At 65.6% G+C, this 25,844-nt stretch overlaps 3 protein-coding genes across 3 annotated transcripts in view; 1 reads left to right on the forward strand and 2 right to left on the reverse strand.

The window, feature by feature from the left end:
- Nucleotides 1-9,146: 9,146 nt before the first annotated feature.
- Nucleotides 9,147-12,039, reverse strand: ATP5F1D (ATP synthase F1 subunit delta). Its single transcript, XM_079328484.1, has 5 exons — nt 11,856-12,039; nt 11,026-11,179; nt 10,574-10,662; nt 9,997-10,125; nt 9,147-9,259 (listed from the first exon to the last, which is right to left on the reverse strand). Exons 1-4 carry the CDS (start codon nt 11,988-11,990, stop codon nt 10,003-10,005), a joined length of 501 nt encoding a protein of 166 aa, XP_079184610.1. The 5' UTR covers nt 11,991-12,039; the 3' UTR covers nt 9,147-9,259; nt 9,997-10,002.
- Nucleotides 12,040-12,180: 141 nt separating this feature from the next.
- Nucleotides 12,181-20,828, forward strand: CBARP (CACN subunit beta associated regulatory protein). The gene is made up of 10 exons (XM_079328461.1): nt 12,181-12,798; nt 14,833-14,904; nt 15,476-15,621; nt 15,709-15,770; nt 16,074-16,239; nt 16,308-16,482; nt 16,663-16,815; nt 17,138-17,345; nt 17,460-17,643; nt 17,969-20,828. Exons 2-10 carry the CDS (start codon nt 14,857-14,859, stop codon nt 19,143-19,145), a joined length of 2,319 nt encoding a protein of 772 aa, XP_079184587.1. The 5' UTR covers nt 12,181-12,798; nt 14,833-14,856; the 3' UTR covers nt 19,146-20,828.
- STK11 (serine/threonine kinase 11) overlaps nt 20,465-25,844 on the reverse strand; it is a 32,694-nt gene continuing 27,314 nt past the window's right edge. Inside the window, exons 10-11 of the mRNA XM_079328466.1 lie at nt 22,364-22,583; nt 20,465-21,266 (exon numbers count right to left, since the gene is read on the reverse strand). Coding sequence (XP_079184592.1) covers nt 22,375-22,583 — 209 coding nt within the window. The 3' untranslated portion in view covers nt 20,465-21,266; nt 22,364-22,374. The remainder of the gene's footprint in view (nt 21,267-22,363; nt 22,584-25,844) is intronic.

Here is a 25,844-nt window from a genome sequence, read left to right on the forward strand (position 1 = left end):
CTCAGCCTGGGGAGGGGAGGAATCCCCCGTGGCTTCCAAGGGGTTCCCAGCCCCGCGGTGCCCAGCTGGGGCCTCGCATGGAGCTGCCGCAGCGAGTGGGAGCGTTCCCACGGGCGCGGGGCCAGCGGCCGGGATCATGCGGGGCACACCCCGGCAGGAGGGTGCAGCCGAACCACTGCACCTCCGCCCGCCCGGCCCAGCCCACCAGGGCACCGCCGGCACCGCCGCGGTGGGAGCCGTGCTGGGTTGGGGGTCCCGGCGCCCCCTCCCCATCCCCCGAGCCCCGCAGGGCCGAGCGGCTCAGCTTTAGTCACGGTGGCAGCGGTGACTCAGTGGCCCGGCGTGCTCAGGTGAGCCACCGCTGCTGCCGTGAGTAAGGAGCTGCTGATCCCACCCTCTCGGCACAGCGCTGGGCACGGACCCCCCCGGGAGCCCCCCATCTCTCCAGGCTCGGGGTGGCCTCGTGGAGGGCGCAGATGTCCTTGGGCAGGACGGCGGTGCCTGTGCCGGTGACGCTGGCGGGGCTGTAAACACCCAGGCGTGTCCTTAGAAACACACAACCGGCTCTGTGTGTTCCCAGCTCTCGGGGACGTGTCCTGGTGGCCTTTGGCAGAGTGTCCGGGCGTCACAGCCTGGGGACACTCCAGCTGCCAGCCTGATGCAGCTGGAGCCAGTGGCCCTGCCTGGCCTCCCTCGCCATGCCCTGGCTCTGGGGCACCCTACACTCGTAGGGGCTTTGCCCCCCACCCTGGCCTCGGGCCTGGAGGGTCCCAGGGCTGAAATCACCCCCAGAGTGATTCAGGCAGACCCCTCCGGGGGCTGGGCACACGGTGAGCAGGGGGAGCCCAGCACAGGCTGGATGGCTCAGGCCAGACCCCAGGGTGAGTCAGCTCTTGTGGGGGGCTGGGGGCAGTCACCAGAGGCCCCCACCCACCTGGCCCTGGCCCCGGGAAGGATGGCGAATCCCTCTGGATTTAGCAGCGCCCAGGTGTGGAGCCATACTTGGCTGTGCTGGGCCGTGGCCCTGCTGCCACGGTGAGGCCAGGGCTATTCTGGGCTCCCTGAGCTCACGGGCCCCTTCAGGACACTGAACTCCAGTCCCTGCTCCCATCCCAGTGGCTCCCAGCCCTCGGCCTCCCTGCTTGTGGTCCCATCAGCTGGGGGAAGCAGCCCTGCTTCATCCTGGAGCTATGATGGGATGAGCAGAGGGAACCATGGACCCCATCTCGGGCCACCTCCTGTCCTGCTTTGTGTCCCAGCTCTGCCTCTGTCCCTCTTCCCCCTGTGGTCCTGATGTCCCCCAAGCCCCATCCTGCCCCCAGCTGTGTGCTGGTGTGGCAATTTTTGCAATGGCCAAATTGGGGTCAGGAGAGTTCCTGCTGGTTCCATCAGTATCCTGTGCACACGCTGCCAGCTTGTGCCCACCAGTGGGACCCTCCCCTGAGCACAGCCAGGGGCTGAACCCCCCAACATAGGGCAGGACTCAGCTCCTGTGCCTGGGGAACCCTGCAAACACTGTCAGGGTGAGAAGGGGCACCCAGGGCACAGACCCCCTGCCCACTGTGACCAAGAGGCACCAGAGCCCTGATCCCCCAAATCTCCTGTGCCCCCTCACCCCCACCCGATCCCTCCCTCAGCGCCAGCGTCTGTTTCCCAGACGCTGCTGCATTTCTTGGTTTGTTTTAAATCCCAGCTCCAGGAGTCAGCCGACAGCTCAGCTGTTGGTGGTGGTGTTATTATTGTTGTTATTATCATTATTATTATTTTAAATGCTTAAGCGAGTTGCCAGCCTTGGGGAGGAGAAGGACTCAGGATTTCAGGAGCCTCTGTGGATGCACACAGAACCTTGTTCCTGGGGTGACCCAGCCTTGTAAACCCGAGGGAAAGTAACTCCCTATTCCACCGTATCCAATCCCATCCCAACCCATCCCATCGCACTCCAGCCCTCTGATCTCACCGTGGGCTCATCCCGCGAGGCGTCATCCCCAATCCTGGGAATGCTCGCTCACAGGGTGGCAGAACCGTGTGGGACGGATCCCGAGCCCGTGCCCAGAGCCGGGGGTGCTGCCAGCAGGGGATGCCGGTGCCCAGGGGAGCAGGGGGGCGTGGGGCGGGTGTCCCGCCGGGCTGCCCCGCGCTCTGACACATGGGCGCACACTCAGCGCCGCGGCATTCCCGCCCCGCGCCTGCCCCCGGCTCCCCTTGGAGCCGCCTCAGGAATGCGGGAACCTCACCCGGGCGGGGAGCGCGGTGCCAGCGCGGGGCCGCGGGCATTTCTCCACCCTCCCCCGCTTGGGGGGCCAGCGGAGGGCTGGAAGCCCCCCAGCCCAGCACGGATGGGGCACACACAGACCTAGCGTGAGCCCAATGCCATCCCTGCCCCCCCTTCAAGACTGGCACCCCTTGACCACCAAAACAGGGAAGGAGGAACAGGATTCATGCGGGCAGGATGTGCCCCAGGAAACCTCGACTCGGGCGGGATGGGGACGGGAGGAGGCACTTCCTCCTGGCCTTGTCCCTTCACACACAAGTGCAACCCCTTCCCCCCCGAGGGGGCACACGCGTGTGCACAGCCACGCGTGCTCACCGCGCACACAGACATCGGCACACGAGCTCCCTGTGTGCACCCACTCCCGCTCGGCCCCGGTGGGTGCTGCACCCCCACCCACGCTCCCACACCCACGCTCCACACCCGGGCCATGGGCGCAGGCACCCCCTCCCTTCCCTGCCCCCCGCGCTCCCCCGCGGCCGCAGTTCCTGTTTACGGTGATGGAGCCGCCGGCCCGGCCCTCCCAACACCGGGGGGGCGACCGGGGCACCGCTGGTGCTGCTGCCTCTCCCGTGCCTTGCACCGGTGCTGGTGGGTTCCCCACGGGTGCACGGCCTATTCTGGGAACAGCAGCAGGAAATCCTGACAGGGAAAGGAGCTGGACCCCGTGTGGCATCGGCATGGGCCGGGTGCCACGAAGCTGGTGTGAGTGGAGTGTGGGTGCCCCTGCCCGGCACTCCGCTGTTGGGGTGTCCCAGCACCGCCGGGCTCTCCGCCTGGAGCGGGGTCCCATGCCCAGGTGGGGGCTCAAGGGAGGTTCCGTGCCCGGGGTCCAGGTGTGTCACAAGGAGCCGAGGGAGGAGTCCAGCCTGGGCCGGACCCACTGTGCCGCATTCCCCAGCGCCGAGCCACGCTGAGAGGAGCCGGGCTCAGCTCATCCCAGCAGCCGACCTGTGGGGAAACTGAGGCACCGGCTGGGGAAGTGACTCACCTGCACTGTGGCCTTTAAATGCACTGCTCCGATTAGATAATGGGCGGAAGGCTCAGAGGGAGCCCGACAGCCCCTTATTAAACTTGGGCTGCCCCAAGAGCCTCCAGCTCCATCAGAGCCCGTGGCCACCTGGGCCGGTGCTGGCCCGCGGGAGGCAGCCCTGCCCAGAACCCACCCACTCACATCCGCAGGCGGCTGCAGCACCTCACATCTGTCCCTGTCGGAGGGTTCCTGCCCACAGGAGATGCTGCTTCTCCCACGCCCCCCAGGTGCTTGCAGGAGGTGGGGAGCTCCTTTGCAGCCCCCCACAGGGCCCTGCACCTTTGGGGTTCCATACCTGGGACACAGGGGCTGCAGCCGGCCGGGATAGGGGCCGCGGCCCATCTGCCAAGACAGGATGTGGGGACACAATGTGGGGAAGTGAGAAGGGGACAGCAGCGACGGGGACATCCCGTCGGCACAAGTGGGCTCACAGCCCCTCCAGTCCGCAGAGCTCCCGGGAACCCGGAGCTCCGACTCCTCCAGGTCCCCTGCGCGCCCCCAGCTCTCCGTGTGCTCCCTCCTCCTGCACCTGCCTGGCCCGGGGGGGCCTGCCTGCAGCGGCCTGTCCGCGGGCGGCCGGGACGCGAAGGAGCTGGTTGGGCCGGGCAGGTGTCGGGTGGGAGCGGGGTCCGCTCAGCCCACACAGGTGTGGCCGCGCCGGCTGCGGCAGCAAAGCTCCGCGCCCGGCTGGCCCCGTCTTGCTGGGTGGCAGGAGCCTCCCGCGCCGCTCGCAGCCCGGGGCGGGCGGGCACACCCCGTCATTACCCCACAGCAGCTGCCGGCGCTGCCCGGGCAGGGAGGGGACGGCAGGGCCGGCACGGCCAGGTGGGATGGGGATGGTGCGAAGACATCGCCCACCCGCGCCTCCCCTGCTGCGGAAAAGGCAAACGGGGGGTTCGTGCCCCCCTCCCTGCGTGGGACCCTGCGGGGGCACCCCCGCGCCCCATCCGTGCCCCCGACGCGTGGGGGAGGCAGCGGGGTCAGGCTCAGCAGCTGCTCAGGACGCGCCCTGCGGGTCCGCAGCGCACAATGACCCCATTGAGGTCCTGTGGGGCGGGGGGGGGGGGGACGGACACCCAAGGTGGTGGTGGCAGAAGTGGCTCCAGTGTCACGCCAGGCCTCAATCCTGCTATTTATACCCGGCGGAGGGGTGGCCTTTGAGGGAGTGGGGATGGAGGCGCTGCCGACCCCTCCCTGCAGCATGCGGGGCATCCTGGAGGGCAGCGGCCTCGGCCCCCCCGGCTTGCCCTCCCCACCCCACGCCCTAGCCCGGCGCCAGCCCCGCCAGGAAGAGCCCCAGCGCCGGGACCAGCTGCAGCCGCTTCCTCCCGACCCCGCCAGGAACTGAGCCCGCGGGGGCTTCAAGCCCCCGGCTGCAGCGGGGCAAAAAGAACCGAGCGGCGGATGGAGGCCCAGGGCACGCAGGGGGCTTGCACGGGGCACTTGGGTGCTGGATGCCAGGATCCAGCTGGGAACTCCTTGGGAACCTCCCAGCTTTACCAAGGGCGAAGTCCCGGCACATCAAAGGCGGGCGGAGGCAGCGGGAGCTGTGGCAGGAGCCTTTGGTCCCTGCCAGCGCCCGGCTCCACCACCCCACGGAGCTCCCACCGCCCTGCACCGGGGTCCCGTGCCGCCACACCTGGGTCCGGGGTCGTGCCCCCCTCCACGGCGTGGCACCCAGCCCATCGCTGTGGCAACCGCCACCAGCTCCGGGTGTATTTTCTGCACCAGGGCCGCCGTGGGAACCTGGACGGGTGCCACCTCATTCCGCTGGGCTCTCTGGGCCGCCTTTGTAGCCGGCGTCGAGTCCAGCTGGCAGCCGCTTCCTCCCCGGCCTCCCCCTGCCCCGCGCGGGTCACGGCCCCGAGTGGGAGGCGGTGGGAGGGGGCTTTGCTGGAACCCCCCGCACGGGGCCACGCACCCCCTCTGGCCCCCACGGTTTTGGGCCACCTCCAGCAGAGCCGAGTGGCCTCCAAGGCCGCCCCGAGCGAGGGCCACAGGGCACCGAGCCCCTGCCAAGGCACCTGGGACCCCCAGGGCAGCGCGCCGCCCCCACCGCCCCCTGCCTGGCTCCGGCAGCTCCCGGGGGGCTCCGACACGGGGTGGAATCGCCAACCACAGCAGCACGGTTTGAGATTCCCATGTCCCGTTCCCACTCTCCCCTGCCTCCCAGTGGCTTTCCCCATCCGTGCCTCAGTTTCCCCACGGGAGAACGCGCCCGGGGCCAAGGTTTGCCGCGTGGCCGGCGCGGCGCTCCGGGGCTGCTGGCCCGGGAGCAGCATGACAAGCTCTGTCGTGCTGGCTGCAACACCCGCCCTCCTCAACGCCCGCCGGCGCTCGCTCTTGTGCCCAGATTTTGGGGGTGAGGCCGCTGGGGCGACGCTCCCGACGGCTTGGCCGCCATCTGCAGGCAAAGCACCCCCAGAACCGGGACCGAGGGGCCCCACCAGGACAGATCCCGGTGCCAGACCCCATCCCGCTCCTCCCCACAGGGTTTTCCCTGAGCTGTGCCATGCTCCCTCTGCGGGGCCACGTGCGTGGGAGGGCGTCGGAAAAGGAGCATTTTCCAGAGCTGGAAACCCAGAGGAAAAAGGCTGCCGGCCGGAACGATTAACGCGGGCGGGTTAATCATTACAGCAGCCCCCCCCTCCATCCTAAGGAAGCTGTGAGGGTTCGGCCTTCAAGCTGCCCAAGGGCGGCGTGGCCCAAGGACACTCCGGGCTGTGCTGGCAGCGTGTGGAGCCTCCGCTGACCTTCCCACGCCAGGGCCAGCGGCAGCACCCGCGGGCTTAGGGGTGGGAGGGGGCCAGGTCTGCACCCAGGCACTGCAGAGCTTTGGGGACAGGCAGGGAGCTGCCCGGCACGCCGAGTGAGCTGCTGCCACATCCTGCTACCCCTGGCAGTGTGAGGGGTGGGGGCAGCCTCTGTACCCCCACCCTGATGCTGCAGGGTGGGCACCGATGGTGAGGGGCAGCAGCTGGGACAGGCAGGATCCCCAACGCGCCAGGGTTTGGGCAGGGAAAGGGGCGGCTCTGCCGGATGAGTCAGCCCGGCGGGAGCGGGGCTTCCTGGGGCTGCGGTGGGATTTGGGGTTGTTTTTCCTGCAGGGAGAAGACAGCTGGAACCTTTCGCCTGCATTCGGGACTGGGTGGGACGGGGAAATGCCACGCGGCCAAACGCAGGGAGGGCCGCCAGCACCGGGAGATTTGGCCTGGCAGGACCCGGCCCGTCTCGGAAATCATCCCCCGGAGAAGCGACGCCGCCGGCAGAATCCGTGATGCTTCACTTTCCGAGCGCTCCCGGCCCCGCTCCCCACCCTCCATCTGGCAGCAGAGGATGCGAGTCATGGGCGAGAGCCCTGGGTGGAAAGGGGGGAGGGGGGACAACACCAGCCCTCCCCCCTCTCCCACCGCGTTCCGGGCAGCCCTTCCCCTCTCACACCCACCACGCCCCAGCCCAAAGCCGGAGACAAACAGGTCCCGGGCTCCCGGGAATAGCTCCACCACACTGCCGATGCTCCCGGTCCTGCATGGCCCCAGCAGAGGCAGGGACCCAAAGACAGAGGCTGCCGTGCCCCCAGGCCAGCACTCCAGGGGCAGGAAAGTGCCACACTGGTGTCACAATCCAGGCTGATGTGGGATGGGGGGGAGAGGAGGGAGAGTCACCTGCTGAATCACATCGTGATCCACAGCAGGGCTGCCCCCCACCTCCCTGCCTGCCCCCAAGCTGGACTCATCCCTGCAGCACCTGCAGAGTGAGCCAGGGGCAGGAAAGGGCTTTGCCTCTGGAGCAGCTGCTGCCACACATCCCCTGCACCGAGTCAGGCCATTTTCGTGGCACGCAGCAGGAGGTGACTGATGGTGGCTCTGGCATGGGCAGTGGGAGCCGAGGGAGGAGGAGAACTCTGCAGAGCCTGATAACCAGCAGGGAGGGGAAGGGCTGGAAGCAGAGGTGAGGGGCTCAGAGCCGAGGCTGCAGGGAGCAGGCTGGGATGGGATTTTGGGGGAACACAGAGAATCACCCACACAGGCCCTGCACCCCCAAAAGTGCAGCTCAGGGTGAGCAGGACTATGAGGCCACCAGCCAGGCACCCACCATCCCTGCCCAGTGCTGCTCCATTCCTGGCTCAGGACAAAACCTTGTCCTTGCATCCACGAGACCCCATCCCCAGGGTCTCTGGCCATGGAAGGGTCCCTCACTGCTCCCCCCCAAACACAGCCTACAAGTCCCAGCAGGCGTCAGGCTGTGGAGCACCGGGCCAAGGGCACCCTGCGAGGGGGGCAGGACCGGATCCCTCACCCCCCCCAGCTCCCCCAGCGCTGGCAGGAGGCAGTGGGAAGAGCTGGTGAGAGGACGCTGACGGAGACACTTTTTTCCCATCCTAAAAATAGCAGCTGGCCGTTTCCCCAGCTTCCCGGCCTCGCCAACGCTCTTCCATTAGATGAAAAACCCAAGGCAGCCACCTTCCGTCAGCGCGGCTGCGTGTGCCGGGGGAGGCTCACGCAGCCGAAATAGCAGCTGGGGACACAGAGGGGCAGCGGGAGAGGGAAGGGAGCTGGCCAGCCCCAGTAATTCCCAACATGTTTTAATTAGCACAGCTCTGACTCTGAAGCTTTGCTCATGCTTGGTGCAAAGTCTGACCTTTAAGGGAAAAAAAAAAAAAAAAAAAAAAAAAGGGAATGAGAGGGGAAGGGGAAAAGGCACTGGAGCAAGCTCAGGAGCTGGAAGTCGGCTGAGCTTCAAATAGGCTCCGCGTCAGGCACTCGGAGGCTTTTAATAAGCCACAGAGTGAGAAATTTAACACCACGGGCTCTATTTTTGATCACTTGTGAAGGGGGGGAGAGAAAGACAGAGTGAGCGAGAGGAGGGGGAGGAGGTGGCGGTGAGAAGAGGAGGCAGCCAAGATTACATCCTGGGTGGCAGAGCTGAAAATAGCCGTGCCCTGCTCCGGGAGCCGCGCGGGGCCCGCGGGAGGCCAGCGCTGACCTCACAGGCAGCCAACGCACCTTCCCCGGCTGGAACACTGCAGGGAAAAGGGGATTAGAGCAACGCAGAGGAAGGGATGGAAGCTCTGCACAGCAGTGGAAACCCGAAATCCCTCTGGGAAGGCGTGGGAGGGTGGCACGGAGCGAGGGGCCCGGCAGCAGCTGGTGCTGCAGGACACACAGCCCGGATGCCTGGCACAGGCAGAGCCCTCCCCTTGCCCAAACCTGCCCCTTCCCAGCAGTGCCACAGCCCAGAGAGCCATTCCTGCTTCCCTGGGCTGTGAGGAGCCCTGAGGAACCCCGGGGGTTCTCCTCAACAAGGGCTGCACCCAGCGAGGACCAAGCTCAGCAGAGCAGCTCCAGCCATCCTCAGCACAAAGAGAAGCAGCATCTGCTTCCCTCTCCACACCAAGCCCGTCTGCAGGAGCAGGGGAAGTGCCACTGGCAGCAGCAGGGTGGGGCAGAGCCCAGCAGCTGCTGTCCAGCTGTGGGAAGCACTGTGCTGTGCCAACGTGGATTCCTGCAGCACTGCAGCCAGCAGGCTGAGGCAGAGCCAGTGCAGGGACAGGGAGCTGGCACAGGACAGCTCTGGAACAGAGCTGTGCTCCTCCTGTGCTGCTGAAATCCTGCTGTTCAAGTGGTTACTGGAGATGGAGGTGGCTGGAGCACAGGGAGGGATTATAAACCTGTCTGATGATGATGAACCTCCCGGGGGTGTCTCCCCTGGGCATGCCCAGCCAAACCCCAGGGCAGTGCTGGTGACCCCTTCCCAGGTGAATCTGCCTTGGGGCAGGAGCTGGGAACTGCTCCTGGCTCCAGCTGCAATTGCTGCCTGGGAAGAAGGCGAGGTGCCACAAGAGGGGGTCACATTTCCTTTTAATTGATCAGAACCATTTCTCCACCTCCACTTGTCCCGTTCCATCTGTACATCCCGGGGAGCAGAACAGGAGTTCTGCATCCACAGTGAGATTCCTGCAAAACACAAAGTGGGGTTGGGTTAGCATGGGGTGGGCTCAGCTGGGCCATGGATCCCAAGCCCAGGGCTTGGCCCCACTCCAGCTGCTCAACTGCTGTGAGTAAACACGAGCCACCAGCTCTCTAGGACCAAAGAGCACCCGGACCAGAGATCAGGGGCTGAGCCCGTTGGAGGCTGTCAGTGACTCACAGCCCTGCACAGCACACGCTGCTGCAGTTCCCAGCTGCCAGCACGTGGGAAGGGAAGGGATAAGGCACAGTCTGTGCAGGGCAGAGCAAAAAGAGGCCACAAGGTAAGAGCCCAGCCTCACCTTCCCTGAGACTGAAGCTGTTTGTCTTTAGTGGGAGCACGTGGGACAGAGATCACATGCTGCTCTCCCTGTGGGGCCCAGCATCTCCCCTCTGCCCCTGAGCTGACCCCAGGTATGGCCAGTTCCAGTGGGGCCAGCGAGGTCCCAGCAGTGACCACAGCTCCCAGTTTGTCCCAGCACCACCCTTGTCAGGGCTGAACTCCAGTGTCACAGCTGGGCTGGACCCCAGAGTGCTACAGCCCAGCCAGCCCCAGGTCAGCTCTGAGCTGAGGACCCCCATGAGCCCCCCCCAGAGCTGAAGCCTGACCCTGGCAAGGGACAGCTGTGGTCACTGCTCCCCAAAAGCAAAGCAGATCCCCTTGCCCACCCCAGCAGGCCCTAGAGCAGGTCTGGATTCTCAGCCAGGCTGCAGGTGAACCTCACCTGGATTTACTCCAGAGCCTTTACCAGGGCTTCATTAGCTTCTACTTTAATCTGAGCTTCTGCTTTAGCAGCTTCATCGGACGCTGCTGCCATCTCTGACACAGCTTTCTCCAGGTTGGATTTAGCAGTCTGGAGATGAGGGCACAAAGAATGTGTGTCATTGGCAGACACTGCAGGAGAGGGGACTGTCCTTCCCTCCCTCCCCTGCAGCCACTGGTCCTTCATATGCATGCCAAGGACCCACTGACTTGGGAGCTCCACAGAGCTACAGACACAGCTGTGCTGGCCCCAGACACCTTATCAGCAGGGAAAAGCTGTTCTGGAGGTGAGAACAAGGTCAGTGTCTGTCCAAGGAGAGGGAAACAGTATAGAGATTTATGAGTGCAGAGCTCCTTCTCTCCAAAGAGTTCACCAAGAAGAAGCCCCAAGCCTCTAATCCCAAAATATAGTGGGGGTGCAGGCACAACCCTGGATTCTGGGCACTAGAAGCTCACAAGACAAGGATCCCAGAGCAGAGAAGGGGAACAAATCCCCACCAGGGAGGAAGCCCAGGGCTGTGAAATCTCTGGGTACTCACAGCCAGGTCCAGCATGTCCATGGTCACTGCCTCCTCTGCCAGCACCTGCACCGAGGAGTCGGCGTGGACAGTGACAGAGCCGCTGCTCACTGCAAGGCACAACGTGGGGTGGGTCAGCCAGGGCTGCCAGAGGGGCTCAGCCCTGGCATCCCCACCATCCTTTCTAAAACAAACCCTCAGCCCCCTCCTGTCACATTTCCAGCATTCAGGGACTCAGCTGCCACCCCAAGGCAAGCTGGAGCAGCAGCTGCTCCCACAGAGCCTGGGCAGAACCAACACCTGACCCAGCCCACGGCTCCCAGAACAGCTTCCAGCAGCTCCTGGCAGGCTGGGAAAGCAGAAATCCCTGGAAGTGCACCAGGCCACACCTGGATGGGCAGAACCTTGGGAAAGTGCCAAGAACACCATCCCCACGCACACCTTTCCTCCCCAGCTCCTCCTGCCTCGCTCACCAAAGTACTTGGTGGCTGTGCCATCCTCGGCGTGGACTGTGACAACACCCGGCCGCAGCACCTGCAGCGTGGGGACGTGGGATGCCAGGATGCCAAAGGAGCCAGTCAGCGTGGGCACATCCACCTGCTTCACGTTGGCACCGTCGTAAAACACCTGGATGAAGAGGGCAAAGGGGCACACAGTCAGGGATGGAGGCATGGAGAGCCCATCCCGAGGGAGCAGCCCAGCTCTCCCAGCACGCCCAGGTGTGCCCAGGACAGGCTGCACCTGCACAGGGTGGGAGCTCCAGAGCAGAGCTGCTGGCAAAGGCAGCGGGGAAGCGTTGCCAGCTCCCAGGGGCACGGCAGGGAGGCGGCACACGGAGACACAGAGTCGGGAGTGGGCGAGAGGCGCCGGCACAGCCTGGGAAGCGCGTGGGGAGCCCTGAGCTGCCGTCCCCGCTGCGGCCCACGCTGCCGGGCTGTCCCTGTCCCCAGCGCCAGCCCGCCCTGCCCCGGGGACAGCGGACCGGCCGTGTCCCGCTGCGGGCCTGGCGGGCACAGCGGGGCCGGGAGCGCGGCGGGAAGGGCAGAACCGGCCTCAGGCAGGACCCGCGACGGGGAGAGAGCGGCTGGGACAGGCGGGCAAGGCCCGAGGTCAGGGCCAAGGTCAGCCCGGGGACAGCCCTGTGACAGCCCGGCCGCGCCCCGGGAACCGCAGAGCCCCCGGGAACGGACAGCCCCGCGGGGGCGGCAGCACCGGCCGCGTCCCGCCCGCCCCCGGCCCTCAGGACAGACACCGGGCGGGGCGGCGGCGGGGGGCGCAGGGACTGGGGCCGAGGAGGGCGTACCTGTGTGGGTGAGGCGAAGGTGAAGGCCATGGCAGCGGGGCCGCCGGCGGGATCGGCATAGCCGCGGGCGGGGGGCAGCGGCAGCGCGGGGCGGGCGAGGCGGAGGAGGCGGCGGGCGCAGAACATCGCGGCCATGGCGGCGGCGGCGGCGGCGCGGGGCAGGCCGGGACGGCACCGGACCACAGCTCCCGGCGCGCCCCACGCGCCGCCGGCGAAGGAAAAGCGTCACGGCGCACCGCTTGGCCTTATGGGAGTTGTAGTCTCTCCCGCCTGCCGAGCGCCGTGGTGCTGGGCGGGGGGGCCCCGCTCCGCCTCCGCACCGAGGGACCGCCGCACCTCCGGCCCCCGGTCCGGCCGTGCCCCCGCGGCTCGGGGGCTGCGGGGCAGGGATGGAGACAGGGAGGTGAGACAGGGATGCAGGCAGAGGTACAGGCAGGGATGCAGGCAGGGATGCAGGCAGGGATATGCAAGAGGCACTGGTGCAGGCAGGGATGCAGGTAAGGGTGATGCAGGCAGGACTGGTGCATCAGGTGTGAGGGCAGGGATGGAGGCAGGGCTGGTGCAGGCAGGGATGCAGGCAGGGATGCAAGCAGGAGTGCAGTCAGGGCTGGAGCAGGCAGCGCTGTAGTCAGGGCTGGGGCAGACAGGTGCAGTCAGGGCTGGGGCAGACAGGAATAAAAGCAGGGATACAGGCAGAGGTGCAGGCAGGGGCACGGGGGGAGCGAAGGCAGGAGTTAGGGGCAGGACTGTGGGGCAGGCAGGGCAGCAGGGGGCCCGGGCGGGACAGGCAGGGCTGGTGCAGGCAGGACTGGGGCTGGGGCAGCCCCTGTCCCCACGTGACGCCCGCGCCGCGCGGGGGCGGCTCCGGTTCATTCATAAATCCCGGGGCCGCCCCGCCGCACCGAGCGCAGCGGCGGCGATGGAGCCCCGGTCTCGGTTGTAGGTGAGTGTCTGGCTCCGCCGCCTCGCGACAGCCCCTATCGCGACACAGGGAGCCGGCCCGGCCGAGGGGAGACCATCACGCCCTGCCGCGCGTGGAGGTCCCGGTGGCTCCTGCCTCGCTGTCACCAGCTCTGTCATCAGCTCTGCCTGCATCCCTTATCCATGACCCACATCCCTGCCCGCATCCCTCATCGCGCATCCTACATCCCTGTCTCCATCCCTGCCTGCATCCCGCATCCTTGCCTGAATCCCGCATCCCTGCCTCCATCCCATCCCCGCCCCACATCCCTGACTGCATCCCCGTCACCGGGCGCGGGGCTGCAGTCACAGGGGGCAGAGCGGGTCCCCCCCACGCCCCAGCCCAGCCGCGGTCCAGCCGGACCCCGTGGGTCTCACACACGCGTGGGGCGCAGCCCGGCCCGCCCCCCGCACCCCTTCCCACGTGCGGAGGCGCGGCACCAGCGGGGTCCCCCGACCCCGAGCCCCCGCCCCGGGCACTGGCGACGACCCAGGGTCCCGCCCCGTGTCCCCCTCGGGGGGGACAGCCCGGGGACCGGCCCCCTCCTCCAGACAATGGCCGTCCTGTTCCTGTCGGGTCGCCATGGAGACGGGATTCCTCCATGATGGGGAACAGGAGGGACATTCTTCCTGCTCCCCCCGACCCCCGCTCTCCCTGGCTCGGGCCTGAGGGTGTCCCATAGGGATCCCGCCCGTGGAGCGCCCCATCCCCTCACCCGGGGTCTCCCCATGTGGTCGGAAGCGGGGCCGCCCACACCCCCTTACCCTTTCTTGGGGGTCGCAGGATGGGTCCCCTCATCTCGTGGAGCACCGCACCAACTTGGAGATGCCCGAGGGCCGGTGTGGGCAGGGGGTTCTCCTCCTCAGGATGCCCCCAACAGCCCAATGTCCCTCCAAGGGGTTGGTACCCCGACCTGTGACAATGCTGCCCTCAGCCATCACCGTCCCTCACAACCAGCTGCGACACGGCCACCCCTGCGCTGTCCCCACGAGTGACAGTCCCCACCCCTTCACGGGCTCCATTCACATTTTTCACTGACCTAATTTTGAGCGGCTTCCAAGTGCCCACCCCTGCCCGCTCCGGGGGTCCCCGACACAGCATCGCCCACCCAGCTCAGGCTCAGCCCCTTCAGCAGCCTGGGGACACACGGAGGGGACACACGGGAGCTGGAGCTCGGCAGCCCCCGGGAAGGGCCGGATACGCGGGAGGGTGACGAGGTCCTCGCCGGGTCCCAAAGGCCGCAGGGCCGATACCGCGGAGGGGAGTGGGACCCCCGTCCCGGCGGCTCTCGGTGCTCAGGAGCTCGGCCCGGCCCCCCCGGTGTCCCCCCCGCGCGGACAGCCCGGTGACGGAGCCGCTCTCGGGATGACTCACGAGCGTCACCCGTCGTGCTCCGGCGACACCCACGCCACGAGCTGCGGGGCGGCCACCTGCCCGCCGTCCCTGCCGGGAGCCCCCGGCGCGGCTCCCCCCGAGCTTCCGCGGGCAGGGGGTCCTCCGGCGGCGGGGCTGGGGCTGCGTTCGGCTCCCGGGACGGCAGCGCGGTGTCACACCAGACCCGGATCAGGGACTTCATCCTCCGGGCCGGCTCTGGCCACCAGCAGCAGCCACCGTTTGGAGGCTCCGGCCCCAGCCGCGTGTGGGGATCGAGGGGCTGTGCCCACGCGAGTCTGGGGGCTGGGCGTGAGGGGCGGCTGTGCCCGGCGGGGGTGAGGGGCTTCCTGGGGAGGGGCAGCGGTTCTGCCCCCTCCTCTCCATCCCTCCATGCGTCCATCCCTGCTTCGCTCCTGACCACACCCTCCATCCCTTCATCCTTCCCCTGAGCACACCCTCCCTTCATCCCTCCATCCCGGTCCCTCCCTCCATCTCTCCATCCCGGTCCCTCCCTCCCGGTCCCTCCCGGCAGCTCCGCACCGCGGTGCCGGGCAGGGGCCGGGCAGGAGCCGCCGCCGCCGCTCCCCCCGGCCCGGCCCCGCCGTCCCGGCCGGTGCCTCCCTCTGTCTCCCCCCGCCCCAGGACACGCTCGGGCTGGGACAGACCATGAGCGATGACCCAACACCCTGGGACAACGCGACCGAGAGCGCCACGGTGAGTCCCGCCTGTCCCTGCCTGTTCCTGCCGCCCCTCCCCACGCCGCCAGCCTCGGGGTCCCACGGGATGGGGGATGCATGTTGGGAGCTGTGGGGTTCTCGTGGCTGCCGTGGGGTTTGCGTCTTCGCTCGGCGGGGGACGGCAGCAGCCCCGCTGTCACCCCCTGCTCTGCCAGTGCTGGGAGAGGGTGACAGCTCTCAGTGCCCTGTGCACCGCTGGGATGCTCTGGGTGCTGGGGGTCCAGGGGCCTGGGGGCTGCTGCCGGATCAGCCTCTCTCCCCCGGGCAGGGGAACGAGCACCGACCCCCGCGGTGGGGCAGGGTTGGGACTCCTGTCGCTGTCCTCATCCCCAACCCCGTTCCCTCTCCCGCTCGGCGCGGGGGCTGCGGGCGGCTCAGCCCCCCCGGCTGCCGTTGCCTTGGTGCAGGCAGGGCCCGGGGGCGGCGGGGGGTGGGGGGGCGCGGCGGCTCTGGGGAGCAGCGCTGGCGTCAGCGCGGCGGGGGCAGGTTTGGGGTGGGCCAGGGTCCCCCAGCGCGTCCCCGCGGCTCAGCTCCTCGGCCCCGGGCAGGCGGTGCCCGGCGAGGTGTCCCCTCAGGATGGGTACGTGCTGCTCCTCGCCCTGCTCTCCATCTTCATCGGGGGCACTCTGGTCCTGCTCTCGGGCATCCTGATCATCTGCCGCCGCTGCTGCGACGCCGACCGCCGGCACTCCAGGTGGGCAAGGGCTGACGGCGCTGTGCCCGGGGTGTGTGGCACTGCGAGGAGGGTCGGGGGGCACCTCTGACCCTGCTCCCCCCGCAGAGCCAGCGATGACCCCGAGAAAACCAACACCACTTACCTGGATGACTCGCAACAGGCGCAGGGTGAGTGACCCGAGTGCTGCGCTGACTCCCCCCAGCTGCATCCCAGGTTCCAGGGAGGGGTTGGGGCAAATCCTGGGCCCTCCCCTGCCAAGGTGCAGCCCCCGGCCCCGCGGCAGTGACCACCACACACCCCTTGTGCACTCCATTATCCATCCCTGGCTGTGGATCGGGACTGGCAGCCGGGAGCAGGGAGTTCTGGGCTGGCATTGAGGCCATGAGTGCATCAAGTTTGCCAAGCCTCATCTGGGGAAGCTGGGGTGCAGCACGGTGGGGGGAGCTGGTTGCTGACCCCCTTCTCTGCAGATATCACCGGCAAAGCAGAGGACCCCGAGTGCCTGTCGTCCTCCAGCTACCGGGATGCGGAGAGCGAGCGCTTCCTGTCCTCCAGCTCCTCCACTGCCCGGCGCGTCTCCTTCAACGAGGCTGCGCTCTTTGAACAGGGCAAGAAGACCCAGGAGAAGGGGAGGAGGTGAAGCTCTGGGCTGAACGAGGGGACAGGGGGTTGGGGCTGCCCCTCCTGACCCAGCTGTCCCACAGGTACACACTGACAGAGGGGGACTTCCACCACCTGAAGAACGCCCGCCTGACTCACCTGCACCTCCCGCCGCCTGCCCTCAAGATTGTCACCATCCACGAGTGCGAGTCCAGCGAGAACAGCCTGGCCATGACCCCCCGCCTGCCCCCGCCCAAGCCTGGTCTCGCCATCTTCCAGGTGAGCCCCCAGCGCCCGAGGGGCAGGTGGGACATCCTGCAGCACCGCAGGGAGGCACCGCTGGACTCAGGGTGGGAGATGAGGGCATTGCTGGAAGTAGGGACAGGAGGTCCTGGGGTGTAGGGGCCCCTCCTGGTCTCCACCCTTGTGCAGACCCCCTGAGCGTGCTCTGCCTTGCAGACCCCCGCGGGGGCCCTGCCCCGGCCAGTGCTCCCCAGCCATGCTGTGGGCCCCAGCTCTGCCCTGCCCGGGGACACCTACAACTCCACGGTGGACACCAGCTTCACAGAGGCCAGCCCGTCTGCCTCCTCCGACTCTGGGGAGGGGCCCTCGGTGAGTGCAGGGGCAGGGGCTGGGGCTGGGCCGGGGAAGGGGCTCCCAGCCTGCACAACCCCAAGGGTCCTGTCCTGCTCCCTCCCTCCTCGCCCAGATCCCATCCCAGCCCCCCTGTTCCGTGACAGGGCTCAGGGAGAGATGTGGGCATCCAGCTAGAAACAGGCTCTGCCCCCCCGCCTCATCCCTGCCCCGGGGGACTTTTGTGCATCTGCTGCAGCCCAGCTCTGCTGAGCGGACAAAGGAGCCGAGAGGGATTCGGGGGGGCCGGGGGGGCGTGCTTGGGTCCGAGCGAGCACTCACGGCCCCCCCGTCCCCCCAGTTCACAGCAGCACCCAGGAGTGGGAAGGCGGCTGGGACGGGCAGTGCCGGCCCTGGGGAGCCCCCCCCGACCCCTCCCCAGGGCACCGTCCTGCAGTTCTTCACCCGCCTGCGTCGCCATGCCAGCCTGGACGGGGCCAGCCCCTACTTCAGGATCAAGAAGTGGAAGCTGGAGAGCACCCAGCGGGCGTCCAGCCTGGACACCAGAGGTGGGGGTCAGCGAGGGGCCCTGCGGGGCCGGGCAGGGTGCTGGACATGTGTGGGTGGGGGGCTGGGGGATGCCCGTTGGATTTGTTCCCCCAGCCCTGCCCTGCGCCCTCCAGGGTCCCCTAAGCGTCGGCAGTTCCAGAGGCAGCGGGCGGCCAGCGAGAGCATGGACCAGGAGGATCGGGACCCCCATCAGACCGACATCATCCAGTACATTGCCCACACCGACGATGTGTCCTTCCACCCCGCGGGGGGCCCCTTCCTGCCCTCCCCCGCCAGCCCCCCACCCTCTCTCGGCAGGTATTTTTCAGTAGATAAGAGGGGACGGGGATGGGTGAGCCGGGCACCGGGAAGGCACCGAGGGACCCCGCGCTGCCCTGGGCATGGGGGGCTCCCACCTCTGCGGCTCTGGTGGGGCAACCGGGTCTGGGGTGAGGGGTCTGAGGCGGGGGTCTGGTGATGGGGAGGTTGGGTTGGGGCATGGGCACGGTGGTGGGGACAGCACGGAGGAGCGGGTGGCACCACGGCACTGCTGTGGAGCCTGCAGCGGCCGGGCTGCACATCCCTGCGCGCTGCCCGCGGGCTCTGTCCGCTCCCTGACGTGACCCCGGGGTGCTGCCCGCAGGCTAGAGCCAGGCGAGGGGGGCGCGGGCAGCCCCGGCGAGCCCGGCGTGCCCGAGCAGCCCAGCGCCTACCACGACATCTGGAGCCTGCGCGCCTCGCTGGAGCTGTACGCGGCCTCGGAGCGCAGCAACGACCAGGACTCGGTGCGCAGCGACGGCGGGGACAGCGTCTCCTCCGCCAGCGGCGTGCCCCCCTGCCCCTCTCCTTCCCTGGACGAGGCTGAAGGCCCCGAGGAGAAGTTCTGGGGTCGGCCCAAGGCGGAGGAGTCGGAGCCCGGCACACGCAAGCTGCTGCAGATGGACAGTGGCTACGCCTCCATCGAGGCGCCCAGCCGAGGGGGCGAGGAGGGTCCCCCCAAGGACCAGACGGCCTCCGAGAAACGCATTTGCTTCACCAGCGCCGGGCGGAAAGGAACCATCTTCGAGAGCTTCGAGGGCCGGGAGCCGGAGGAGGAGGAAGATGAGGACGAGGAGGAGGGGGGGAGCACGACCCTGGGCGCAGCGGGTGGGGGACACCTCCGTCCCCACAGCCCCCTGGCCTGGTCCCCGTACGGGCAGATGTTCCCGGGGCGGGAGGGGCTGCCCCGGCGGGACTACAGCATCGACGAGAAGACGGACGCGCTGTTCAACGCCTTCGTGCGCCACGACCCCCAGTTCGACGAGTCCCCGCTGCGGGGGAAGCACCGCTCCCGCACCCACCTGCGCAAGCAGTGGCAGCACACGAAGCAGTTCAGCGACCCCGGCGTGCGGTACCCGGCGCTGGAGCGGCACCGGACGCCCCTGCGCCGCGGCGACAGCGCCAACTACCCCCTGGACTCCCGGTTCCACAGCCCCCTGCCCCGCATCGTCAGCGCCGGCGACGAGGAGGCGGCCGAGGCGGCCGATGGGGTCCCGCCTGCCCCGGCTCTGCCCGACCCCGAGATCCAGGTGATCGTGGAGGAGCCCGGAGAGGCAGCTCCCGAGCCCAGGGCTGGCTCCGAGCCCCCTGAGGACGATGACTGCCCCGGCCCCGGGAGGTGCTTGGGGCTGGGCTCCGGCTCGGAGCTGATGGACAAGATCGCCGGCGGGCTGGAGGAGCGGCTCTATGGGCACCTGAGGAATGCGGCGGAGAGAGAGACCCCCGAGTGCGCGGTGGCCGTGGCGGCCAGTGATGCCCCCCCCGACCACGGCACGGTCTAGGCCCGGTGTGAGGGGGAGAGACCCCGGCACAGGAGGGCTCGGCCCCCACCAGGGTTCGGGGCTCCATCCCCTCCTGCTGCCGGCGCGGGGTGCCCGGTGCGGGAAGGGGGTCCCGACCCAGGCCAGGAGGGCACGTGGGGGCCCCTGACTGTACCCCCACAGAGGGGGGGTCCGGTAGCGTGGGGTGGCCGAGCCCCCCGGCTCCCGGGAGCGAGAGCCCGGGCTGGGGGAGCCCCGAGGGTCGGGGCGCGGAGGAGAAGCCAAGCTTTGGCCGGGGGTCAGCGCTGAGGGACTTTGCTGAAGCCCCCAGCCCGCTGAGCCCCCGTGGCACCTCCGCTCCCCCCTCTCTCCGTGGTTTTACAAGCAATAAGCCTCTCGTCCGGCCGGGAATGTCCCCGCCAGGAAGGGGCCGGAGCTGGGTGTCCCCGCTCCGGGGGATGCAGCGGTGCCACCCTGCCCAGGAGGTAATTTGGGGAGGGGGGAGTCACCTCCTCAATCCCAAACCTCCCCCCAAAGATCTGCAGGGAGCCTGGGATCTAAACTGGAAGCAGGGGGCCTGGGCCAGGGGGGATTCTTGAGGGGCTTAAGCACCTCCTGGGGAGCCCCAGAGTGGCAGCCTAAGGGCTGGGGGGGGGCAAAATCGGCCCCGGGGACCCCAAAAATGCCCCCCGGAGGGGTGGGGGCTGCCCGGTGCGTGCCCCTGGTGCTGCCCCCCGGCCCAGGGTTCAGGGTGAGAGCAGAGCAGGGCATCCCCAGCGTGTGCTGTGGGTGGTCCCCAGTGCCCCCCACCCACCCCCCGAGCTCAGTGGGGGCTCAAGGATATTTATTGATTTTTACAGAGGCGGCTGCTGCTCCGCGGGGGTTGGGGTGGGGTGTTCGCTTTTTATTGGGATTTTGTGTTTCAAAGGATGGGTGAAAAAGAGAATAAAAAAAAGAAACTGCCCCTGCCCAGCCGTGGCTGTGGCACCTGGGACTCGGCAGCCGGGGGGGAACAGGCAGGGCCCCCCCAAACCCCCATTGCATGCGAGTAGAGGCCGGGTTGCCCCTTCCCTCTGCGCAGGCTCTGCCCAAAGCCCTCCCTCCATCACCTCTGCGTTTTTAAGTCTATAAACAAAGAAGAAAAACCAAAACCAATCAACTGTGATGTCTCTGAGCTCTTTTCTTACCTTCTGCTGTGGAGTGGGGGAGGTCTGGGCCTGGCATTGCCCCACAAGTGTAGGGTTTGCCTGGGGGGCAAACCTCCAAAAGGAAAAGGAGGAGGAGGGGCTGGTCATATCCCCAACCCTGCCTGCTGCAGGAGGAAGCACATGAAACCCACCTGCTGTTTTCACTTTATTTTTCTTTAAAAAAAGAAAAAAAAAAAAAAGGAAAAAAAAAAGGGAAAAAAGAAAAAAAAAAAAAAGCCAAAAAAAGCCAAGTTGGCTGCCAGTGCCCCAATCCCTTCAGAGCCCAGATTCTTGCCAGGCTCTGAGCCCTTCCTGGGCCCTGTTCCCTTCCGAGCCCCTCCGAGCCCCCGTGCAGCATGCAGGTGTAATAGAGTTCTGCTTTGTCTTAATACCTGTTTTGTTGTGGTTTTTTTTTTTCCTCATCTGGTTTATTTTAACACATCACGATGTGTAGGAATCTCTAAATATACCGCAAATATAAACAAAACCAAAAAAAAAAAAAAAAAAAAAAAAAGAAGAGGAAAATATATAATATATAACAGTAGTCTAAAACATAAAGTGCACGGCAATGGCTTTGCACGACTCTACATGGCCGGGGGGGGGGCCCGGCAGGGGGGAGGGGGAGGGTCCCACCCCCCCTGACCCCCCCATCCCACCCTTCCCATCGCAAAATTGAAAACAGAATCAGTGTCTTGATTGGCAAAGAGTGATTGGGGGGAGGGGGGCAGCGTCCTGGCAGCTGCAGAGTTCAGATTCCAGGTGTCTGGTGGGGAAGGTCTGGCCACTGCAGCTCGGTGTCCTGGCGCTGGCCAGAGCAGGGGGTGCAGGGAGGGAAGGGGGGCTCCTTGGTTGGTTTCCTCTGGTTTCCTTTTCGATTGCAAGCACAGTCCAGTCCCAGGAGAGAGGCAGAGCTGGGGTGAGGAGGGGGACGCAGGCTGGCCCAGGCCTGGGGATGCTGTGGGGAGAATAGAGAGAAGGGGGTTAGGGAGGGCAGGGGGTGCCCAGTTTGTGCTGCTGGCTCTGCTCCTGCTCTGGGGCTCCCTCTGGCACCCTGGGATCCCTGTGCTGTCCCTGGAAGGTTTTGGGGGCTCCCACAAAACACGGTCCCTCAGCCAGGTGAGCCCAGACCTGCCCAAAGCAAATCCCCGAGGAGAAAACGGTGCCAAGGAATGTCATTTATGCCAAGGAGGGGAGCATTGCCTTCCTTCCAAAGGTTTCTAGGCTAAGGGGGGGAGTAACCCAGCCCTCGTGGAGCTTCCTTTTCCAGCAGCAGCTGAGCAGGAAGGGGCAGGAGGAGCAGCAGGTCTGGGGAGCCCCATCCCAGGCTCTGGCTGCACTGACTCCCCGCAGGTGACTCACTGCCCCCATGAATTAAAGATGGAGCTGCCACGGGCCTCTGACAGCTGCAGGGGGAGGATCCAGCTTTTATTTCGGGCTTTTTTCACACCACAAAGCTGGTCGTGATCCAGGAGATAACAGAGCTCAGCCCCAGCAGCGCCGTGACGAGCATGAGGCCGGGGGCGGATGAGGCTGAACATGAGTCACTGCTGGCTCCGTTATGAATGAGGGGTGGGAAGGAGGGGACAGTGCTTGGAGCAGGGGAGGAAGGAGCAGGAAGGAGGGGGGGAAGCAGGGAGTGGGCTCAGCTTCCCCTGGAAGCAGCTTGGGCATGGCAGTGACCTGGCCATGGGTGCCCACAAGCCTCTCTGGGGACACCCTGGAGCTCAGCATCCCTCTGTGCTCCCCAGATCCAGGTGTGTGGTGAGACTGGGAGCAAGGCAGAGGTGCCAGGAAAAGGGGGGATCATGGCACAGCCTGGCCACAGCCTAGGAGGGGACAGGGATCACTACAGAACAGAGCAGAGCATGAAGGGGTCCCCTGGGCTCTGCAGCACCACAGGAGATCCAGGTTTGGGTACCAGGGACTCTGCAGAGGGATGCTCAGGACCCAGACTACAAAACACCCCTCAACTCCCTCCCCCTGCCCATGGCTGGGGCAGGCTCAGACGTCCCCCCACCACCTTGGTCAGACCCCAGGGTGCCCCAGCAGTACCTGGGCAGGGCTCACTGCTGCTTGCAGGTGGAGAGCTTGCGGATCTTGCTGCTGGCAGAGCAGGCCTTGCGGGAGGGGTTGGAGGAGGCGCTGGCGCGGCGCTCGCCCTTGGCCCTGCTGCTCAGCTGCCCCGGCTCCGTGCCGTTCATGCACACGGCCTTGGGCAGCCCCCTGCCGCGGCTCTGCCCGTTCTGCCCCGCCTCCTCCTCAGGCACCTGTCCTGCAAGGCAACGGCCACGGTCAGGGTGTGGCAGCAGATCCCCAAGGAGCATCCCCTTCCCAGTGCCCGGCACGGATTCTGCTCCTGCAGGAAATCTGAACCTGCTCTTGTGCCTGCGAGGAGCGCAAGGGAGGGATCCACAGCCTGGGATGTGCAAGGCTGGAGCTTCAGACTGCACCTCCCTCCCCACTCCCCTCCAGGACTGGTGTGGCCACCGTTCCCCCAGCACACAGTGTCCCCTCCTCCCTGGGCTGTCTGGGACCCCAGGCAGCAGCTTGGCTCCTCTGGAGAGCAGTGGATGAAGTCACTCCTCTTCCTCCTGCCTTCCCTGCAGGTCCCAGCCCCAGGTACCAAGTTTGGGGTACCCAGGGGCTGGGTGTGTTTGCAGAACGGGACAGCACAGCCTCTCGTGGCAGGGCTGGGGTTCAGGTGTGTCACTGTCCCCTGAGCGAACACCCTGATGGGTGTCATCAACCCCTCTCCCTCCTCAGCTCCCTGTGACTCAGCAGAGCAGGTGAAGAGCCATTTCCAGAGACATCTCCTGCTGCCACAGCCACAAGGGGCTTTGGTCACATCCTCTCACTCGGGGAGTGACACAGGGATGTGGCTGCACCCCGGGGTGCTGCCTTGGGAACAGGCACAGCCCCCAGCCCAGCTCAGGGCTGAGGAGAGGCTGCATCAGGCCCCTGGCTCGCCCCCACCGGATCCAGCCCAGGCAATTTCCTTCCAGCAGGAACGTCACGCTCCAGGGCCCTTCAGTTATGACTCAGAGGTTTGAGTGGAAGCAAAGGCTGTAAGACGATTATGTATAATTTTCTTTAAAGGATGCTCAATCCTTTCTCCGCCAAGGCCGGGCGGGACGTCAGCTCCGCTTGCACCGTCACCCCACGGCTGGCAGCTGGGGGGGACACCCAGGGCTGGTGGCAGAGCTGCTTCTACCCTGGGGGAGCACACTGGGGGTCCTACCTCGGACCCCTGTGCCTTGCCACATCATGCCTGGCCACTGTCACAGGGGTGGGTGTGTCCTGGGTTGCACTGCAATGATTCCCTCCTGGATTTCCCCCGGTATCCCTGCAGACAGCTCCCAGTCACTGGCTTGTGGTTGCTCACCTGAGCACTCCTGCCACAAGAACAGACAGGGAGTGACTAGGGACAGCTCCTGGTTCTGGGCACCCAGCCCTGACACTACTGCTGGCACCTGCAGTGCCCACCAGGCTGGAGCAGCACAGCTCCTGGCCCAGCTCACCACAAGGGATCCTTGTGATGGGGGTGCTGTGCCCACCCCCAGGGCATGTGCCAGTGCCCCTGGCACTCTGGCAGTGACTGGCACAGCTCAGGGCACAAAGCTCATGGCCCTGCTATGGATTCCTCCAGTGCCTCACCCCTGGCTGGAAAGGGCTCAGGGGTCCAAGTTCTAGAAGAGAGGGACACACTGGCCCCAGAGCCCCCAGGCATGGGGCTCCCTCGGGGGCTCACATGGGTCAGGCTGCAGCCCCAGCCCAGCACAGCCTGGCTGCAGCCCCCCAGAGCTCCAGGTTTTATCTCCCATCCCTCCATCCCACCAGCACGACTGCAGAGCCTGAAACAACCCCATTCAGAGCAAAGCTGAGCATTTCTCCTTCCCCTCCCTCGGCTGAACTCCAAGTCAATTAACATTTCTGACTGGGGAGGGAAAAAAGAATCTATCCAAACAGCTCATTTGTCTTTTGTGTGACTCTTCCCTCCTCCCCTCCTTCCTTGCTTCAAAAGCACAGTCCCGGGAGTCTATTATGGATACCAAGGAGGGAGGTGAATCGTGAGCTAATTTTACCTCCTTCACCAATGACAGCTGCTGACGTTCAAATTAATGAAAATAAAAATTCAGCACGGGCTGAAGTCTTGGCAACTGCTGCCCCCGCGGAACCGCTGACCCAGCGCTGTGTCTGCCCACCTCACCCTCACCACCAGCAGGGCTCAAATTAAAATAAATAAAGGGAGGGCTGAGAGAGGAACCAGGAACGTGGCTGCTCATCCCTGCCACCCCTCACATTCTTAATGGTTCTGCATTCAGCTCATTCAGGCACCAAAAAAGGTTTCAAAACAACACTGCAATGAGCTTTTGAATTGCTGTTTGTCAGAGTGAGCACACAGGCACTGTGAGCAGCAGGAATGCACCTTCCTGAGCACCAGGCTTGGCTCAGAAGCTCCAGCCCTGGCTGTATTTTTCAGCTTCAGACTGAAAAACCCAAGAGCAGATGCTGCAGGATGGGGCTGCAGCAGAGAAGGGGTTAATGTAGGACAGGAAAGAGCAGAGCTCAACCTCTAGACCTGAGGTAGCACAAAAGCACGATCACATCCTTTCAGTGGAAGAGTGGGGAGAGGATTCTGCCTCCAGGCCACAGCCATCCTCTCCTCCATCCTCTCCTAACACTTCCCTGGATGGGAAGTTTAACACCGATTGAACCAGGGGCTTGAAACATTTACATCTCCCCACAGAGCTGCATGAATCTTTAAATAACCCTTTAAAAATGAAAGCACTTCCTCAAAGCCCCTTCTTCCTCTGAAGAACACAGGATTTAATGAGGTTTCCTCTTTCCCCCCCTCAAACCCAACACCCACCCCCACCCATGAGTCACTCACACTCCTGCTCTGGCTGCCCAGCAGAGCCACAAATGAACTGATCCCCCATGTACAAGGGGGCTTTTAATTTATATTTTAATGTGGGATCACTGCTAGAAATGCAGCACTAGGCAGGTTCAAAGGGATGCTGCAGGAAGACTCTGGTGGAAAAATTCACATTTATTCCCTCTGCAGCTGCCCCCACCTCTGCAATGCCTCACAAACCCACCAAGGTTCTGTGCTGGGACCCTCCTGATCCTGCTCCTTCCCAGTGTTGAGGGGATTCCTGCCCACCACAAACACTGCACATCCCACCTCATCAACCCCTCTCATCCTTTAGGTCTCTAATCCCTCTGAAACAGCAAATTACATAGAGAACATGGAAGATCTGCCAGTAATCTGCCATGACAGCTCTGATTTGAGTTTAAACGCTGCTGTTTGTATGAGCAGGGTGAAATTCCTGGTGTCACTGCTCCCAGTGTGATCCTTAACCTCAGACACCTGCCTTCATGGGGCTCACCCTGCTCACCTGGGATGGATATGGGGGATGTAGGGATGGACTCTGGGATGATGGGGTGACTGAGGAAGGCCAGGCTGGGACCAGTCTCCCTGGGATCCCCCAGGTGTGGCACATACCCTGAAGACAGAGTGACTTCAGGGCTC

The sequence above is a fragment of the Erithacus rubecula genome, assembly GCF_903797595.1.
Source record: "Erithacus rubecula genome assembly, chromosome: 28".
In the NCBI taxonomy this organism is placed as follows: Eukaryota; Metazoa; Chordata; class Aves; order Passeriformes; family Muscicapidae; genus Erithacus; species Erithacus rubecula.